This window comes from Protopterus annectens, chromosome 13.part0, assembly GCF_019279795.1.
Source record: "Protopterus annectens isolate FY-2018-M chromosome 13.part0, PAN1.0, whole genome shotgun sequence".
Taxonomy (NCBI): domain Eukaryota; kingdom Metazoa; phylum Chordata; order Ceratodontiformes; family Protopteridae; genus Protopterus; species Protopterus annectens.
This window is the reverse complement of record NC_056747.1, coordinates 201260533-201281486: the sequence shown is the minus strand read 5'-3', so window position 1 is coordinate 201281486 and position 20954 is coordinate 201260533. Positions and strand designations below refer to the sequence as shown.

At 38.5% G+C, this 20954-nt stretch overlaps 1 protein-coding gene across 1 annotated transcript in view; it reads right to left on the bottom strand.

The window, feature by feature from the left end:
• The window catches only part of AMH (anti-Mullerian hormone), a 279033-nt gene that overhangs the window by 230409 nt on the left and 27670 nt on the right, over positions 1 to 20954 (bottom strand). Inside the window, exon 2 of the mRNA XM_044090769.1 lies at positions 3699 to 3877. Coding sequence (XP_043946704.1) covers positions 3699 to 3877 — 179 coding nt within the window. The remainder of the gene's footprint in view (positions 1 to 3698; positions 3878 to 20954) is intronic.

Sequence of the window (20954 nt, the reverse complement as noted above, 5' to 3'; positions counted from 1 at the left end):
CCTTTTTAAAACATAAAATTATAAGGTTCATTGTAAAGGCATGCAAAACACTTTGGGGAAAGGAAATATTGTATTTTGGGAATAGTTATCCTTTAAGTACAGAGGTGGCAGCTTGTCATTGCTCTACCTCTTGCCATGTCATTGCTCTGTCCTTCCATCTCTTAGTTCTGTAGGATTATAGGCAAGTACTAAATAATCAATCTGCAGACCATAAAAACCCTACCAAAACCCCCCATTCAGTGGTTTGCTCAAGCCTCAAGGAGGGTTAAACAAGCTAGACCAAGGAGAATATGAGGTTTCCCATTTGATTATATAAGTTTTATCTTGAAGGTGGTAAGTGTGCCACTTTGACAGCTGAGGAATATCACACCAATATATTTTATCTCCTGATGAAGGTTTACTTCCTTTAACCAGGTATTTCAGGTACTATTTTTTCTGTGAAGGAATAGGAGGGAAAAGACGGTTGGATCTTTCTTGGCTCAAAAGGCTAGACATGGATTTCCACAGAGGAGTCTATAAGAGACTAACAGCAGAGAGACAGTTGGTCCTGATAATTAAATTTTGAGGCCATTATGAAGAATTTATAACATTCATTGTCTTAATCTTAAGTGATGCAAGTTGTCCAGCAGCACGCCCAACCCTCATATCTTTGATGCAAACTTCATTTCACTGTCACCATAAAGAAATGGGGAGGGGGGTGAGCCTGTAATGATTTAACAGCAGCATGCAATACCATGGTATTCATTTTAGATGGAATTAGCTTGAGTCAGCTATGGATCATTCATTTAAAGATGGGTTTCAATAAATGAAGATAAAATCAGACATATGCTGTTAAGAAAATAACAGGTAATGCTGGGTGCCCTCGACACATCATTTATACCATAAACCTCTCTACTTAACACCCACTGTAAGTGGTAGCATATATATTCTGTGATCAGCAAGAAAGACAAAATGTTGAACCCCATGAAACCTCTAATCTCAGCAGGTAGTTCAAAGAAGAGTTCAAGCTAAAAACTCCTGTGAGTCTGCCCCAAATGTAAGAGGCAAACCAGTCAAGGACTGTTGATGAAAGCTCACAGTAAGTATGTAATCAGTTGACTGGGATCACGTGATCCATAGTATCAAGTGCAGCCAAAAGATCAAGGAGTAGTAAGATAGAATAATATCACTGCTCTCCTACCGTTGGGGGAAGTCCGTAACAACCGTTGAGGACAGTATCAGTATTATCTCTTGACCTAAAACTGTAATGACAAAGGTCTAACAGACCATGAGATATTAGATTTAAATTCAGTTATATAGAGACCTTTTTCTGTGTAGATCTATAATCTTGTATATAAAAGGAAAATTGCAGATGGGGGCAATTTTCCAGGTCATACTGATCAGAGATGGTTTCTTTAGGATGGAGCATTTAATGCCTTTTTGAGAACACTCATATCTTTAGTGATGACAACATGATATGGAAAATAAATGGCTGTAGGGATTACAAACAAAGATTACAAGCTTCATAGGTCCAAGAAGTAGCCCTATCCTATAAATTAAATGAAGAACTGAAGCAGCATTTATGGGGTTTTGCCAGAGGAAAAAAAAAAAAGGAAGCACCACATCAGGACAACTCATATGCTCAATGGAAGCATTTTGGAGATGGCTGTATCTAAATGAGGCAATCTTATCTATAAAGAAATGTGTAGCTATCTTACTTTAAGAGAACACAGTATTTTTCCAGGCTCTAGTCTGCTGACAATTCAGAAAAGTTTGGCTGGATAGTTAGACGTGGCAGAACTCTAAGTGGGCAAGAACTTTGTCTTTTTATGTCAGCATCAATAGTGTACCGAATCATAGATACCAGAATTAAGTATATCTTCATAAAGATTCATGCCAAGAAGAGTCCTTGGATCAGTATGCTTACACAGTCAATAAATGGATACATAAATAAATAAAGTTAATTTGTGATCTAAATACAGGGTAAAGCCTGGCTCCTTTTTTTTGGTAAGTTAGTAAGAGGGCCAAACTGTGTATCAGTTGCATGTTTAAAGATCTTTGAATGAATGACATCAGTTGTTGTTGAGCCCTGCTTTTTAGTTTTGAAGAGAAACTTTTTTTTTTATCTGATGCATAAAGTTTGAAATCACTAAGTTAGTCCTCTGCAGACAAAAATAATGTTTGGTGTACAGAGATCTGCTTTAGTTTGGGGACATCATTTATAAAGTGGATGCGGAGAGCTACATATGCAGCACACATATTAAGATAAGGGTTCAGTACTTTTTCACTGACAGGATACCAAAAAATTTGATAGCATTCCAAATGCCTTAGGTGATTTAGAATCTTTCAGTTTAGAGCCAAAGATTATTGTATTCATTTTAGTCAGAAATGTTCATTTGTTTCTGAGTTCCTAGTTTCATTTCAGAGACACTGAAAAGGAGTTAGGTGTTCCTTCCGGAGTGTCTCCCTTGCAAACGTAGCCTGTATTACATGTTTACCATCTATGGCTGGGACTACCTTAAATGTGTAAAATGTCATGGGAACTATCCTATCAAAGATTAAGGCTGCTTATTCTGCTTGTGTCTAAAAGGCCTTGCAATCTTGCATGCCTACAAAAATAAAACTAAACAGAAGATAATCAGCTAACATTCATGTTCAGCAGTAATATGATAATCTGTAACTAAAGCAATTGTATGATAATCTGAAGATACAGTTAGCTGACAAATGCTGTTGATTGCTATGCATTATGAGTCTCATAAACTAAACAGTTGTTAAGAAAATCTGCAATGTTGGTACATTCTTCAGAAAATGGTGATCTTAGGCATCACTACTAATAAATGATATAATGCTAAAACATGGCAATTTTCTTTTAAAACAAAGCAGCTGGATGTTCCATCTCCCTTAATTGTACCCATCCAGTAGTCAGAAAGTCGAGCTATCATTATGGTGGATAATGCTTTACGTTACAATATTGAAAGAAATATGAGAAAAGTTAACAATTAATACCAATACCTTCTGCTCTTTGGCATCAGTACTTCTGCAGTGACAGCTAAGCTTTCATGTGACGTTTAGTGTCCCTTACACATTCCCTGGTCTTACTGCATGACTAAGTTAAGTAGTGTATTTGCATTAAATCTCAATGATCAGTGAAGCTGGTGCTTTATATTTTCCCCGTTTATTTGGCAGGGTTCCAGAAGACAAGCTTTCACAAATAAATTGCAAACTGTGGCTCACCATTGTAATTCCAAGACCTGCAACTGCAAATCTTGGAATACAAAAACAAAACAACAAAGCTAAAGAACCCAGAATGTCAGCAATTGCTGCTCTCCTTTAAAATAATTTTTTGTACCCTCCCAGTCTGGCAGACTGCACCCACACAGCACTGCTAATTATATATACTAACTCCAAGATTGGTATTGTCCACATTTTCAAACATTCGGGCTCACTACTGCAGGACTTGCACATACTTGTCTCATGTTTAAAAACTGATACCTGCAAACTCCATATTACTAAAGATTTAGTGTCACACTCATTTGTTTACCCTCAATGACTTTGGATTACACCCCATTTACAATACCTGAGGCCCAGAAGACAGGAACTAAATTTCTATGTAACTACATGCAGTAGATAGACCCTTAGGGATTGGGTGGCAGGGAAACTCAGTAACCATTGGAAATCATTTTTTGTTTGCTGCCTGTTAACCATGTCATTAGGCCTACCTGATTCTGTTGAAATCCATGTCCTCCAGCACCAATCTTTTCTCCTTTTTCAATGAAGGGTTTTTCAAACTGGTCAAGATAAAATACAAGCAGAGACAGCTGTAGGGTCTCAATATACGGATTCAGGTCCCCGTGATATACCAGCTTAAACTGGAGTTTGGCATCATCTCCCCACGTTACTGTTGAAGGAAAACAATTGTATAAGTTTAGGTGCCGTGCTTATAGTAAGTTACAGAAACATTACTATTCATATCATAAATAGTTCAGAAATCTCAGCAAGGATGTTTTTACGACTCTCACATTGTACATGTATATCTGACTGTGCAGGTTATTTGCTAGTTAAGATTAAATTGAGGACTTCAGAACTAGGTTAGCGTACGTATACCTTTACATTCATGCTCTGCTATGACAAAAATGCAATTCTTTGCAGCAATTAACAAAAATGGAGCTTTCTGCCTTTTTGATTGACGGTAGATATTTTAATACATAAACACAGACACTAGTAGTAGAAAAGGATTGCTGGGCAAATTCTTATTTCTTTCATAACTACCTGTTATTCATTTTCTGGTCAAAGACAATGCTGCATAGTCTCCTGCCCAAAAATAAATTGCAGACTACCATGGATGAAAATGTAGGACTGAAGCTGTGATCAGACATTATTATTCTCCATTCAAATTCATGCATAAAGACATTTAGACATTTTTTCCCTGGTTTTGGTCTTGTTCATTTCAAATTCCAGGTCCAATATTCTACTGATCTGTTCTGTGGGGCACCATGTTTGTGCAAGATCCTTCACCAGGATGTCAGCACAGTAGCATAGAGTGATAAAGCCCTAAGTACAGCCCAGGGTTTAATTAAGAGGCACAGTTGCCTGGGCTACTGACAGAGAGGGATAGGTGTATCCATGTCAGATGGAGAGGCATTTGTCTAAGCTACTCCCTAAGGGGAGGCATGCCCCATACAAAACAGCAGCCCTCAGTCTTAGTAGACAAATGCTCGGGAAGGGCAGGGAAACAAGTGTAGGTCATTAATAACCCTCAGCAGAAGCAGTCGCCAGTACGGCCTCTCAGGATGTCCTTAACATCCCCACACTTGCTCCAGCTCTGTATTGGTGAAAGTGCAGGGGTAGAAGCTGGAGCTGGAAGACCCAGTGATGGGACGGGGGCACTGGGATGGCTGAAAAGCAAGAAGCAGAAAGGGGAGAGGGAAAAAGATCCTTCACTAGGATACCCCATGCCTTTTTAATGCAAGTTATCCCTACTACTCTGTTTGCAATCTCCAGTATCATTGTATGTTTCCTTCATACACTCACCTTCCTCATTTCTATAAAAATGTGATTCATCATGTTGACCTGCTTTCAGCTACCTTCTTCAGTTTTGTGCCCTGCTCCACTGTCCTTTAATTTCTCCTTTTCTAAATAATACAGCCTTCTCATTTCTAAAGTCAGGTTTTAAGATACAAATTTTATGTAATATACATCCTTTCCCACCATCAACTAAGGTGCTGCATCTGTTTTGTTGTTATTCTTTCAGCTACATCTGTGCTGCTTTTACCATTAGAAAGATGTATTCTTCAGGAGACGACACTGCATTTCAGTGGTCAGAATTAGTCTCTTCCGTTGCTTTCTCTGCTTGTACTGCTATATTTCAATTTATATTTCTTAGGCTATGTTTTCTTGAATATTTGTAACTTTTGCATTAAACACTGTAAGTGTTCTACTTATGTTACAATTCTTTTCTTTTCTTCTGAAGACACTTTTTGATGTAGGTTTGTTTCATGTTGTGTGTGTCTTTATGTTTTGCTAGTCCTTTTGTAGATGTACTGCCATATCTTAATAGTGCCAGACTACTGTGTGTGATATTGGCATATTTTCATTGTGACAGGCTGTTAAGGTATTCAGTACTGAGCTGCTAGTATTTCAGTTTTGTGTGTAATACGTGTTAGGTATGTCTAAACGTTTGCAAATGTCTGCTTTTGCAGTTTCTGCAGCTGAAATGTGTGTTTGTACTGCTCATGCTGTCCAACATCAGCGGGAAGCATAATGTCTTAGTGGGAGTTATCAGAGGGAAACTTCCTGCTGGAATATGGTCGCACAACTTTAGGCATGACTCATTTGCATGTGCTTGGGTGTTTTGTCTTTCGGCTTTTCCTAGTAAGGGGTCGCCACAGCGGAACTCCGGTCCGCTAATGATTGGCAGTAGATTTTTACGAAACGCCGAGCTGCCAGCTCGACGCCCAACCTTCAACCTTGCCCATTTATGCATGCATGTCTTTCAAACGCTACCCAACCGCGGGGAGGACATGCAGACTCCACACAGAAGGCACTCCTAAGCCACGCTGAGAATTGAATGGGAGAAACTCTTGCTGTGAGGTAACAACGCTACCGCCGTATCACCACAGCTAATAAGTAATAATATAATTCTTGGGTGAAGTAAAGCATGTGGCTTTTCTTCAGCTACTGACTTACCAAGAAGATCTAGCACATTGAGTTATATGGCTCTGTCCCTGAGTATACATGCAGGAATATATTCTGTATGGGTTGCCATTCCATCTCAGGTCACCCATACTGACAGAGATACTTTGTGATAATTTACCATTTACAATAAGCCTTCCAGAATATATTTTAAGAAAAAGTTGAGGTTCCAGCTGAACCTTGGTCTGACATGAAGAGCGAATATAAGCATCACACAGTAGGCAACCAAGGTAAGAATCAAACCAGGAGATCCAAGTGCTCTAAGGCAGTAATGGTAACAACCAAACCACTGTAATATCCCTCTGCTTTACATGCACATATACACAGACACACACACAAGAGTTATGGCAGTTAGGGTATACATAATGTAGCATGCAATGCAGACATCCAACTACATTAAAAATATGCATTATATTAAAATAGTGTATCCAATTTATTATACAATGGAAGATCTTTAATATTCATAAACAACTACTCTGATTGGTCAGCCCAAATAGCATAACTGTTGTAAATTGAGCATACACCAACAGGGAAAGTTCTTCTGCTAAGGTATCACTGAGTGGCCGAACTTCCTGTTGGCATATACAATAGTCTTATACATTGTGAAGTTATTCCTAAGCTACTAAATCACCCATGATGTTCTTTCTACAAGAAAAGTCAAAGAAACAAAAAAAAAGACAAAATCAGAAATGTACCTGATTTTCCTTGTAGAAAGAACATTGTGGCTGACACAGGAGCTTACGAATACCTTCCCAATACAATCTTCAAAAATAAAACAAAACTTTTCTTCACCACTACCTGCCAACTATCAGACCCCTTGCAGTCACTCGGCTCATCCTTTCCCCAGTAAGGAGTTGACTCTTCTCTTAGTCCCTAGTTGTGTACCCCAAATGTGTGTCATGACAGCTGAGAAAACAAAAGGAAATTCCTGGGATACAAGAATGGCAGTCAACCCGTGGTAGCTTTATGCAACATGCATTTCCATCCATGGCAAAGACTGTAGCTAGAACAAATTTTACCAATTCCTCAGCAATTATTCTACATTTATGTCTCCACTTAGAATGTCATAGAGTACACACTGGCAGCTTTAAGTCTAGAAAATGAATACAGTGACTCATCCTACCCCCCCCCCCACCACCACCACCACAACACGCACACATGCACAAGAAATGGACATTTAAGCTAAACGACAGAAAACCTTGATATATTAGACAAATCAGGCTTTCATGTTCATGACATCTAAAATCCACTTGTAAGAGAGGATTCACTCAGTGCAAATACCAGTTTATTTTTTCAAAAACATATTTGCCCTTGTGACCAAACCATGCCAACCGTGGATAAATTCAGTATTACCCACACCTAGCCATGGGCTATTGCTGTATTATATATGCACAGACGTGAGCAGTGTATGCAGTGATGCAGTAGTAGGCATTGTAAGTTAGCACTGTATGCAGTGGTACAGTGATGCAATAGCAGGTGTATGTGAGTAGTGTATGGAGTGATGCTATAGTAGGTGTTGTACATGAGCAGTGTTTGCAGTGATGCAGCAGCAGGTGTACATGAGCTGTGTATGCTGTTCTGCAACAGTAAGAGTTATACAAGAGTAGTGTATGCAGTGCTGCAGTAGTAGATATTATAAATGAGCAGTGTATGCAGTGGTGCATTAGCAAGTGTATGCAATCAGTGTATGTGGTGATGCAGCATGTAAACAACATACGTAGTGATGTAGGTACATAAACAGGGAATGTAGTGACACAGTAGCAAAAATTGTACATGTAAAATGTATTTAGTGCTGCAGTAGCATAGGTTGTATATGAAGAGTACATGGGTGTTCAGGCATATGAAGGAATATGACATGACACCAATCTTATAATAAGGCTATGAAGCACATTACATCTGAGCTCCATAACACAGATATAGGAAACTTCTTGGCCCTTCAGCCAAACCAATTTTGCTTTGTCAAGTATAGATTTTGTCTTCTTAACCTCGTAGACTTCTTTGAAACGGTCATTAAGCCATCACTAATGGTCAGTCCATTCACACAGCCTATCTTGACCTTTCCAAAGCCTTCAGTACAATAAGCTTATTAAACATAATCTAAAATCTTATGTTGTCATTGGGGTTCTGTGAGAAAACCCATGTAGTGAAATTTGCTAATGCTTCCACTGAGCATAAATATTTTACCAGTGGTGTCCCCACAGGATTCAATATTAGGCCATTTCTTTTTGAAATCTATTTCTTTACATCAATCTAATGTGCAGAGCTTGTTATTATCTAAGTTTGCTGATGGTTATAAACTGAGTGCAACTGTCAGCTCACCTTCTAACAAAGTTACTTCAGCAAGGGTTGACTATGCCAACTCTTGCTATACTAATGATGGTCTTAAACTAAATGTTAAGAAATGTAGTGTGGTTCTGTTTGATAAACAAAATTTTTCTATCTCCTCTCATGAAAATAATACAGCGTTCCAAACTAATATTGTCATCAGGAACTCTATGTTGTCATCATTTGATCACATTGTCTCTGCAATAGTTCAGAAATTCTTCTATTTGACCTTGCTTATTTCAAAAGCCATCTTACCTGCAACTAAAGAAATCTAAGTCTCCCTGTACCCATCTCTCATAAGGCCCATAGTTGCATACAGTTCTCTAAATCAGTATGCAGCTTAACTTGAGAGACCTCAAAGATGCCACCCTGTTGAAATGCCAACATTTATTTGACAGAATAAAAAAAAAAATAATGGAAAACCAGGAGGAAAGTGAATCTTGAACATTACTCTGCTCCTTTAACCTTCTTTTCAGCAGGGGAGCAAGCCCCCTGCACTCCACACACCACAAACTTATATTTACCAATTCTGAGATACCCATACCTCAGAGAAAAGAGAATATTCCAGGAAATGGCCATCTTGGACTTAGTATATATGCAAGTCTGTTTTTTGGACATTCAGTCTCCATGTTTCAGGGCTCTAGGGGTTCACAGCATTTCAAATGGTTACCCTTAAAAGATTCCTAATTGAAAAGATTTACTGGTGTCTAGTCACTTTGTTACCCAGACAGAATGTCATCCTTCTAACTGTCCCCAGTTTCCTACTGACTCCTTTAAGGTGACGTTTGCCTTGCTTTTCAAGCCATGAAGAATCCTGCTTTATTCCACCTCCTGCACCCCCACCACAAAACCAGTAGCTCCCCAAACATCCATATCAAGGATATCAATCTACATCAACTAATAAATAAGACTCATTGGTACGACAGGTACCTAACCAAATGCATCCCATACATATAGAGCAAATTCCTTGTACATGTCAAACAAACCAGTACTCTGTCTGATTTCAAAGTCAGTCTTGATAATTGGATAAGCAGTCAGAAATCCTCCTCTGTGAAGGAAGAGGTCAGAGTAGTGTTAAGCTTTCTCCCATGAGATGGAGAATGGTGACTAGGCTTCTTAATTCTGCTATATCCCAACCCCAATTCTGCTATATCCCAACCCCTGGGTTTCCTCCTTAGTCTTAGCTAGTGTCACTGGTGCAGAAGGCTGTGAGTTCTATTCCCACACTAGGTAGATGGATTGCTAACACCGCAGTGCAGCATGGGGGGGATGCTGCACTCTTGAGTGTGCTGTCCTTTGGATGAAATGTTAAACCAAGGCTCCATCTGTTTGAGTTGTAGGTAGCTCAGGCAGATGTAAAAGTTCCCATGGCACCTATAAAAACAAAGTATGGGAAGTTCTGCAATTCCCTGGCCAAAATTTCCCTTAGTAGTATAAATACCACCTTGGAACTTCCCTGAAAAGAGGCTACTAACCTAGTGAGACTAACCTGGTTAACAAAGAATAAATAATAATTAGAACTGTTCTATAATGCTGTTTCCTAACATTATAATTGACTGCCTAACATCTTTCAGCAAATATTTCACCACTACATTTAATGAATATTTATGGTAGAAAGGGAAACTGAAAGAGATGTATTATCTTCATGACCATGTGACATATTCTTACCAGCAAATATGCTTTGGAAGTTCATGGAATGAGATAAAGCCAAGCTAGAATCTGCATGGAAAATATAAATTGCACTTAAGCACTGAGGTCCCTGTCCTCCATTTTACATTGAGAGTTGTTACCTTCATTTATTTGTAATCTTTATTTGTGAATACTTATTAACAACCCCCAAACAGTAGACACATTTCTGTATGTTGTGTTGTTGTGTCTTTCGACTTTTCCCGGTTAGGGGTCGCCACAGCGGAACTCCGGTCTGCTAATGATTGGCAGTAGTTTTTTACGTGCCGAGTTGCCAGCCCTGACGCACAACCTTCAATGAAGATACGCCCATTCACGCATGTCTCCACACAGAAGACGCTCTAGCTGAGAATCGAACAAGATGTCTTAGTGTGAGGCGACAACGCTACCGCAGCACCACCACCACCGCAGAGACACATTTCTGTTTAAATATTTTAAAATAGTGAAATAATTAGAACACAAATAGATATTTGTATGCATTTTGACTTTGTTTTTGCTTAGTTAATGCCTTGGTTTCTCACTAATATGGCCTTATACTACATATAAAAAGGATTCTTGACTCGTTATACATATCTGTTGAAAAAATTCTAAATATATTTGTCACATCTGACATTAGAAAAAATAAGTTGCTTTAACCAGCTTCCAAACTCCTCCCCACCCCCACATTAACCAAATCAAAGATGAGCAGCTTGTTTTCTGAGTTCTTAATGACAAACATATTATATGAATCTAATGTTTCCAAGGACATTTACTAATTGGGGAGGACCCCATGCTCAAGGGATTACATTCCAGATAGGCCTTGAAAAGCTGGCCTTGTAGCTTGCTAGAAATCTGATTAGCAAAACTATTTTTAACTAAAAAACAGAAATGGATTCAGAATGGAGAATACATGTCAGTCAGCCAACAAACATCTAATTTTATAACCAAGATTAAAACCTGTTGCCTACAGATAATCTCTGATCTTATTTGCTTTGTAGTCCTTTTTGTAGATTGATACTCTTAACATTTGTGCATTATTGTTTAATTATAAAACGGCTGTACAAATCCATGTGACCTAACTAGAACATCCATACAAAGAAATCAGTATTATTATTTCCACATTAAATGATTTTCCATTATTAAGCACAGTCATTTAAAACATTATTGCAGTATGGTTATGATATCAAAAGTACTGTTGTATGCATCAGCAAATATCACAGCCATACTACAATACTGTAGCACATACTATGCTTGTATGATCGCATAGCATACAAGTTCAATACAAGGATCCTCAGACTCGGGTGGTAAATGGCAAAGATCACAAAGGCTGACAAGCAGTGCTTTCAGCTAAAAGGCTTAATCTTAATGCAAAATACATCATAGCATGGCAAGTCATATGCTATGAAATATTGTATATGAGTAGTCATACAAAGATAAACCATTACCATTATTTAAAGGTTTCCTGGTAATGGACCCCTCGAGCCTTGTTCAGAAAGTTCTAGGTTAATATACAGGCTTCTTGATGTATTTTACAAAGCAAGACGTTGTCCCGTTCGATTTTCAGCTAGAGCGTCTTCTGTGTGGAGGCATACGTGAATGGGCGTGCCTTCGTTGAAGGTTGTGCGTCAGAGCTGGTAACTCGGCACGTAAAAATCCACTACCAAATATTAGCGGACCGGAGTTCCGCTGTGGCGACCCCTAAAAGGGATAAGCCGAAAGACACAACAACAACATTATGTATATAATAATATTATGAAGTAAGAATTCTATAATATCAATAAGACAGTCCATGGTTTTGTCTTATTTAAGAAATATTCCATGTCTGGGGGATTGGTTATGGTGGAATTTGTACCCAAAGGACCAAGCAATCAGACTAGGACAGAATAAATCTTGCCAGCATCCACCATCCCAAGCTTTAGGTTGGAGTCAATGTAGCATGGATTGAACTCTGTGTGAGAACAAATTCTGGTTTGTTTTGTATTGTTCTGATGCTGTTATGGTGCACAGCAGAGTATTACATTTGTGTTGTATTTCAATTTATATTTCTTATGCTATGTTTTCTTGAATACTTGTAACTTTTGCATTAAACACTGTAAGTGTTCTACTTATGTTACAATTCTTTTCTTTTCTTCTGAAGACACTTTTTGATGTAGGTTTGTTTCATGTTGTGTGTGTCTTTATGTTTTGCTAGTCCTTTTGTAGATGTACTGCCATATCTTAATAGTGCCAGACTACTGCGTGTGATATTGGCATATTTTCATTGTGACAGGCTGTTAAGGTATTCAGTACTGAGCTGCTAGTATTTCAGTTTTGTGTGTAATACGTGTTAGGTATGTCTAAACGTTTGCAAATGTCTGCTTTTGCAGTTTCTGCAGCTGAAATGTGTGTTTGTACTGCTCATGCTGTCCAACATCAGCGGGAAGCATAATGTCTTAGTGGGAGTTATCAGAGGGAAACTTCCTGCTGGAATATGGTCACACAACTTTAGGCATGACTCATTTGCATGTGCTTGGGTATAATGAGCAATAATATAACTCTTGGGTGAAGTAAAACATGCGGCTTTTCTTCAGCTACTGACCTACCAAGAAGATCTAGCACATTCAGTTATATGGCTCTGTCCCTGTGTATAGATGCAGGAATATATTCTATATGGGTTGCCATTCCATCTCAGGTCACCCATACTGACAGAGATACTTTGTGATATTTACCATTTACAATAAGCCTTCCAGAATATATTTTAAGAAAAAGCTGAGGTTCCAGCTGAACCTTGGTCTGACATGAAGAGCAAATATAAGCATCACACAGTAGGCAACCAAGGTAAGAATCAAACCAGGAGATCCAAGTGCTCTAAGGCAGTAATGGTAACAACCAAACCACTGTAATATCCGTCTGCTTTACATGCACATATACACAGACACACACACAAGAGTTATGGCAGTTAGGGTATACATAATGTAGTATGCAATGCAGATAGCAAACTAGATTAAAAATATGCATTATATTAAAATAGTGTCTCCAATTTATTATACAATGGAAGATCTTTAATATTCATAAACAAGTACTCTGATTGGTCAGCCCAACCAGCATAACTGTTGTAAATTGAGCATATACCAACAGGAAATGTTCTTCTTCTAAGGTATCACTGAGTGGCCGAACTTCCTGTTGGCATATACAATAGTCTTATACATTGTGAAGCTATTCCTAAGCTACTAAATCACCCATGATGTTCTTTCTACAAGAAAAGTCAAAGAAACAAAAAGAAAGAAGAAATCAGAAATGTACCTGATTTTTCTTGTAGAAAGAACATTGTGGCTGACACAGGGACTTATGAATAACTTCCCCATACAATCTTCAAAAATAAAACAAAACTTTTCTTCACCACTACCTGCCAACTATCAGACCCCTTGCAGTCACTCGGCTCATCCTTTCCCCAGTAAGGAGTTGACTCTTCCCTTAGTCCCTAGTTGTGTACCCCAAATGTGTGTCATGACAGCTGAGAAAACAAAAGGAAATTCCTGGGATGCAAGAATGGCAGTCAACCCGTGGCAGCTTTATGCAACATGCATTTGCATCCATGGCAAAGACTGTAGCTAGAACAAATTTTACCAATTCCTCAGCAATTATTCTACATTTATATCTCCACTTAGTATGTCATAGAGTACACACTGGCAGCTTTAAGTCTAGAAAATGAATACAGTGACTCATCCTACTCCCCCCCCCCCCACCACCACCACAACACGCACACATGCACAAGAAATGGACATTTAAGCTAAACAACAGAAAACCTTGATATATTAGACACATCAGGCTTTCATGTTCATCATATCTAAAATCCACTTGTAAGAGAGGATTCACTCAGTGCAAATACCAGTTTATTTTTACATCTTTTCAAAAACAGATTTGCCCTTGTGACCAAACCATGCCAACCGTGGATAAATTCAGTATTACCCACACCTAGCCATGGGCTAATGCTGTATTATATATGCACAGATTTCTCTTCTTTGTGTACATACCTTATCAATCTGAGTCCTAACCACATATCTCTCATGTCTTCCCAACCCCTTTGTATGGTAGTGAATCAAAACATTTACAGAGGTTTAAGTATTTTAACATATCCAGTGGGTTCTACTTAATAACACACTAGCATACACACAGACACACACACACACACACACACACACACACACACACACACACATTGATATGCATATGTGGTCACCCATGCTACGCACATTAACATACAGTTACACTCTACAGTCAACAGTACATTAATTGTACTATTTTGCAGGGGGGCTATGCCTCCCTGCACCACCTACATCTCCTGCAAATTAAATATACCAACTCCGAGATCACACTACAGTGAGGAAATGGACTAATTCCCTGTTCCTCACTGAACAGCGATCTCCCTGCACAATTCCGGATTCAAATACGCTAATTACACTACCCATTTGCTGTAGTGTAGCCGATGTAATTTGGTTCGGCATTCTGCCCACTTGAAAACTGCTTTTCAACCACATGCCGGTTAACCAAAGCAGTTTCATAATTCTAGCAGATAGTAAACCATGTGTGTGTATATATTATAATATATATTTTATAATAAAATATGCACAGCATGCACATAGAAGATGAATATTAAATTCATGACAGCAAATAATTATAAAGTACTAGGACAAACAGATATACAGCCATGTAATACAATCTTCTGTGTGTGTGTTTGATCTCATAGGATATGATGACATCTAACCTTATTGGCCAAAAAAAACATATATCACAAAGCCACAACTGAACTCACTCCATGATTGCCACCTTGTACCATATAACTCACCCCATGAAAGGATTCTTCTTTCCAGTAGGTAATGTAAGCCAGCTTGCAATCCAAATGGATTAAGGTCTACTGATCTGACATTTGAAGACTGTTACTGTCAATGTTAATTTTTATTATTATTTACAAGCCAGATCACTACTGAAGTGAGGAAAGTATTTGTATGCTGAAAGAGACATAGCCTGTATTCATCAGTCAATCCTGCCCCAAAGGAGTCTACACACTCATGATATGCCCTGTGCTGAGATTCATCTCCACTGTTAGGTGAACCTGTGTTCTCTGAGGAAGGACTGGAGACCATCAGTAACTCACCTTCTTTCTTCTTAACACCTCTCTGATGTTAAGATTGCCGAATGAACCTGAGATGCCAGAAGTGTGGACATATACAAAGAACTCATTCTAATGGACAGCTGAAGTGGGATATTTTAATATTCTCCTTGGGCTTTACTCTCTAGGAAGTACATTAAGTTCACATTATACACTTATCCAACTTGTTATTCTCAAAATATTTAAATAATATTATAGAAATATCATAGTCATTAAAAAAAACTTTAATACTTCATGATAGGACCTTAATCTTGTCACCACAATAAACAGAACATGCTGGAGGGATAGATTCCTGTCCCAGAGACTTCCCATACTCTGGAACAGACTACCTATCTATGTCAAACAGAGCTCCTCATTAGCACTCTTCAAGAAAAATCTTGATGATTGGATGGGAAATGGGAAATTCACCCCGGGGATCACTTCTGCGGCTCTGCTCGACAGGGGCACAGGAAAATAATTTTCTTGGGTGGCGAAAGCCAGGGTACATTTTTTGGCTAGACTTGTATGGGCCCTAGGACCGATAGCCTAGTACCTACCTATGAACTTATGAATCTATCTATAAAAAAGGGTAAAAAGGTCACACAGACAAACCATTCAGTAAAAACTGCAAGAAAAACCCAGTCAAGCTATAGTTTTCACTGTGTGATAACTTAAATGTCTTGTAAATGATGTCCAATGGATATATGCAAATGACCCCTTAAGGACAAGAGCTTTAGCTACTTGGTTTTTGAATTCGTATGATTTTTTTATGATTTACTTTTGAAGTTTTTATGGGTACATTCAGGCCAGTAAAGTGAAACCTACATTAGCTGTGAACATGAATGTTTCTGCCTTTTTAGTGGCTCCATCAGCACACCATAAATGATAGTTTGGCTTTACTTTAGATCACATGGCTTTAAACCCAGCTGAATCCCAAAAAACATTAATTTTCCTGGAAAATATGCCAGCTAACATACAAACTAAATGGTAAAAAGGTCACAAAGACAAACCATACAAGGATCTATTATTATATATAGAATGAGCACAATATCGCCATTTAGAATATCAATGTACAAATGTCAAAACTCAGGACATCGACACATAGTGCACATACTCCAAGGAATACACCAGCACGAGGGTTGTTGCAAGGGGAGGGGGTTGTACCTCCCTCCCCCACCCCTAATTATATATATATATATATATATCACACAGTTGCTGGGAAAAGAAACATTCCCCTACCCGGGAACTGTTGCTCTTTTGCATGTCAGCCATCTGTTTCTGTTGATCAAACAGACCTAGATGTTGCTCTCATTCCATCAATAACAATACACCCATATTTATAGAACAAAATCCATGTCATATGACCATGACACATCTCTGATCTAATACCTAACTCACATGGCTGTAATATAACTGAGATGATTAATCAGACAATTAATTAGGTTAATTTATGTCTATTAATCCTTTCTTATATAGGTCTACGTTATTATAGATGCATTTCTACATCACTTCCTTTCAAATGAATGACTTTTTTTTTTTATTAAAGACAGAAATTGAGGACTTCCAAGATGGCTGCACACTGGGAGAGCTAAAGTTAAACTGTTACTCGGTGTGCAAGCAGAAACTTAGCAGATAAAACCAGTGGATTTATATTTCTGGGTACATTTTAGTAATAGGCTAGTAAGTGCATTGCCTGGATGCCTGGAAGAGGACTGAAAGAAAATCAGCTACAAAAGGTGAGGAAAAAATGCTGGCTAGGAAAAGTACTGCAGCTGTTCAGCAAAAAAGCAGTGCAAGCTCCGGAAATGACTTCCAGTAACCTAGAGGAAAGTATAAGACAACTGCACACAGACCTAATTAAAATAAGCAAAATATTGATGGAGTATTTCAACTCAAACAACAGAAGGTTGGAAAAATGGAAGAAGCATTAAACAGATATTCAGAGGAGGTGACAAAACTGCAAAAATCAGAGGTTGAAATGAAGAAAAGGCTTGTTGAATATCAGACTGCTCAAGAATAGATGTTTAAAAAAATAATACAATTACAGGAGAGAGCATGTAGGGAAACCTGAGATTTTCTGCTATAGCTAGAAGGATAAACTGTATTAATTTTATGAAATCACAAATAAGCAACTGCACTGGTATTCCACAGCAGGAGTTGTTAGTTGAAAGGGCCCATTGTGTGTCTGCTCCTAACCTGGCTATGAGAAAGCAACCTAGACCTTTAATAGTAAAGATGCAATCCTACCAGCAGAAGGAGTTGATTGTGACAAAACTGTGGCAGAAAGACAAAGTACTAAAAGTGGGAGACAGCAGACTGTTTGTTGGATGATTACTCATTGTACACCAGTCAGAAGAGGAGTAAATTTATTCCACTAAGCAGGGAATGACGAGAAGCAGGCATGATATTTAAACTGCTGTACCCAGCTGTCTTCCAAATATTCTTCCCTGGAGCAACAATATCATTTTTTGATGAAGTACATTCTAAGGAGGAAATACAAAAGTTTGTCCAACAAAAAGTGAGCTGTGAAACAGAAGGTGATTCTGCTTCTTGCTCTTCTGGAGAGACTCTGCCAGTGAAACCTTTTCCAATGTTTCAACAGAAAATGTTTGAGAGAAGGATAAAAGCACAAGAGTCGACTAGAAGAATACACAGTATGCTGGAAATGAAGCAGAGACAGAATTTTGGAGATGGAGATGAACAGGAATAAAACCAGTAACTGGAAATTAACAAATGTGAGATTACAAAGCAATAATTATATTTGTGGAACATGACAGAACAAGAAAATCTGGAAATATTGGACTCTTTTGGACTTTGTTAAACTTGTAAGGGACTCTAAAGCATATGTCCTACTTCATGTTATTAATGTTTAGAAAAATATTAGGGGAGGGGAAGTGGAGGGAGAAAGTAAACTTTAAGTTAAACAAAACATTTCTTAATATTCCACTAATATTATTATTAATATTTCACTAAACTTCAAAGGTCTCACCAAAATGATACTATCAACTCCCTGCTCCACACTGGTTCTCCTACCATCCCTAACCCTTTCCCCTATCACTCTTCCTCTGAAACTGCAGACTTAGTCAATAAACACTTCAAAGACAGCATCTCTAAACTCCTACCCTCTGGTAACTCCATGCTCTCCCTCCACTGATAAACTCCCCCCTCAATTTCTGAAAATTGCTGCTGACTCTATTGCATATCCTGTATCTATCTTAATCAACTGCTCCATTAAAGAATCTACAGTACCAAAAATATGGAAATCCTTCTACACCACTCCTCTGCACAAAGGTGGCAACTCTGTTGAACCCTCTAACTATAGACCGATTGCTATTCTCTCACCGCTCTCTAAGATCCTTGAAAAATGTATACATACTCAACTACTGTCCTATCTCATTCACTAAGATCTCCTCACCACCTTGCAAAATGGTTTCCACCCTAAACACAGTACCTCGACTGCCTTACCGTCCTTTACTCAAAAGGTTGCAGAAGCTAGGGACAACCTTCTCATCTCCTGTCTATTCCTTGATCTCTCTAAAGCCTTCAACACTGTCTCATCCCATCCTTCTCAGACCTAAACCTCTCTCCTTCTACTCTTGACTGGTTCCAATCCTACCTTACCAGCAGAAAACAAGCTGTTAGATGACAGCAGGCTTTCTCACCCTTCCTTGCAGTTCAAACAGGAGTACCCCAAGGCTCCATACTTGGACCACTCCTTTTCAAAATTTTTACCAACAACCTACATTCATCCTGCAGTCTCTCATCTGTAATCCAATACGCAGATGACTGTACTCTATCTCCAATATTATCTCTGAACTACACTCACTAACATAGACTTCCTTTATCTCTGTTGGAAAATGGCTCAGAAACAATCATATAATCCTTAACCATAAGAAAACTCAACTCCTTCTCTTCCTACCTCAGACACTCTCTCACCTTAAATCCAACTTTTCTCTTTCCTTCCTAGATGACACCACTATCTCCCCTGCCTCACACACCAAACTCCTTGGGATAATAATTGATAACCAACTAAAATTTGACTTGCACAGACAACAGGCCATCAAAAAAAACAAAAAACAAAAACACCAAAAACCTGGACTACTTTATAGGAGCAAAACATTCCTCACTACTGCCACTAAACACAAACTTGCGCAGACATTTATCTTACACAGACTTCTATACACTTCCCCCATCCTTACCAATATCCAGACTACCTCAATGCAGAAACTGGAACAAACGTACAACAAAATTGTCAGATTTATTCTAAACCAACCACTTCACATCACTGCCTCTCACTAAACAAACTACTGCCTTTTCCATACTCAACAACCCTTCTGCCTGCCCTGCTCTCACCTCCCATGTTAATCCATACTCTCCCCCTGGCCTCTTCAGAGTGCTAATCAGCATCTTCTCTCAGTTTATAAACAGAAAAGGAATATTGGCAAACTACTTTACAAACACTCTGTCTCACTAAATTGGAACAAACTCCCTCTCCATATTAGATCCAACCTTTCCCTGTTTTAAAAAGGAGCTTAAATCCCACCTACTAAACTTGAAATTATGCCATTGCATTTACCACACATAGTCTTAATCTTGCCCACTGTATAACCTGTTGCATCTCCTAACTTTATTTCTTTGTTAGTAACTTCTGCTTAAACTACTCTCTCAAGCAAATAAATTTATGCTTAGTAGCAATTCTGTAGCTGATCCTCATGTCTCCAGGAAACAATCTGATAAAGAGAAATGGCTAGGAGATAATGTTGTCTGAAAGCATTCAAGTGTTTACTCACCTAGGGAGCTATAAAGATCAGACAAAATCAGACAGCACTTAGTGAAAGCACAGGCTGCACCATGCATCTTAGCATGGATAACATTTCTTTTAGGTTAACTCAAATCTGTGAGTGTGATTGTCAGTTTGGAACATTTGTTACTATTAGGAGGGTAAAACTTCAATATTTGAAGATGTACATAGTTTTGTGTGTTACTATTAATAGGTTTTAGGTGGGTATTGGGGGGGTGTTTATTTTTTGAGAGCTTTCAATAAAAAAAAAGAAGTTGTGTACTTACCATAACATTCCATCTGTGCTGTCCATATTCATTCTTCCTCAATTGATGTGTTCGGCTCCAGTCCTCGAATCCAACTCGGCCATTACTAAAGCTCATAGCAACAAAAAACTCTCGAACTTCTCCCTTACCCATAATGCACCAACCCTAAGTTACCTCAGATCTTGTCTGCTGTTTTTTACCAGAAAGGAAATATTTAACTTGCATAAATATAGGAGATGTAAAACTGCATGTACTCAATACAGAAAGAAACTATATCTGGAGTTCAATACAAGGACAATGATGTCGCTCTAAGAGCTCATTGTCCAGAAGTTTGTGAACAGAAAGGATGGTGATTGGTAGGAAGGAAATTGAGGAGGAATGAAAATGGGCAATACAGATGGAACATTATAAGTACATAACTTCTTTATCTGATGTTGTCAATTTTCATTCTATCCTCAACTGATGGGACAGTCTCTCCGGCTACCAATAATCTGGGGTGGATGCTAAGGAAGGATATTCCTGAACATAGCTGAACCAAATGATGCTCTACCCCTGGAGACCATATCCAAATTGTAATGAGTAATAAAAGTAAGGGGAGTAGCCCAAATTGCTGCTGTAC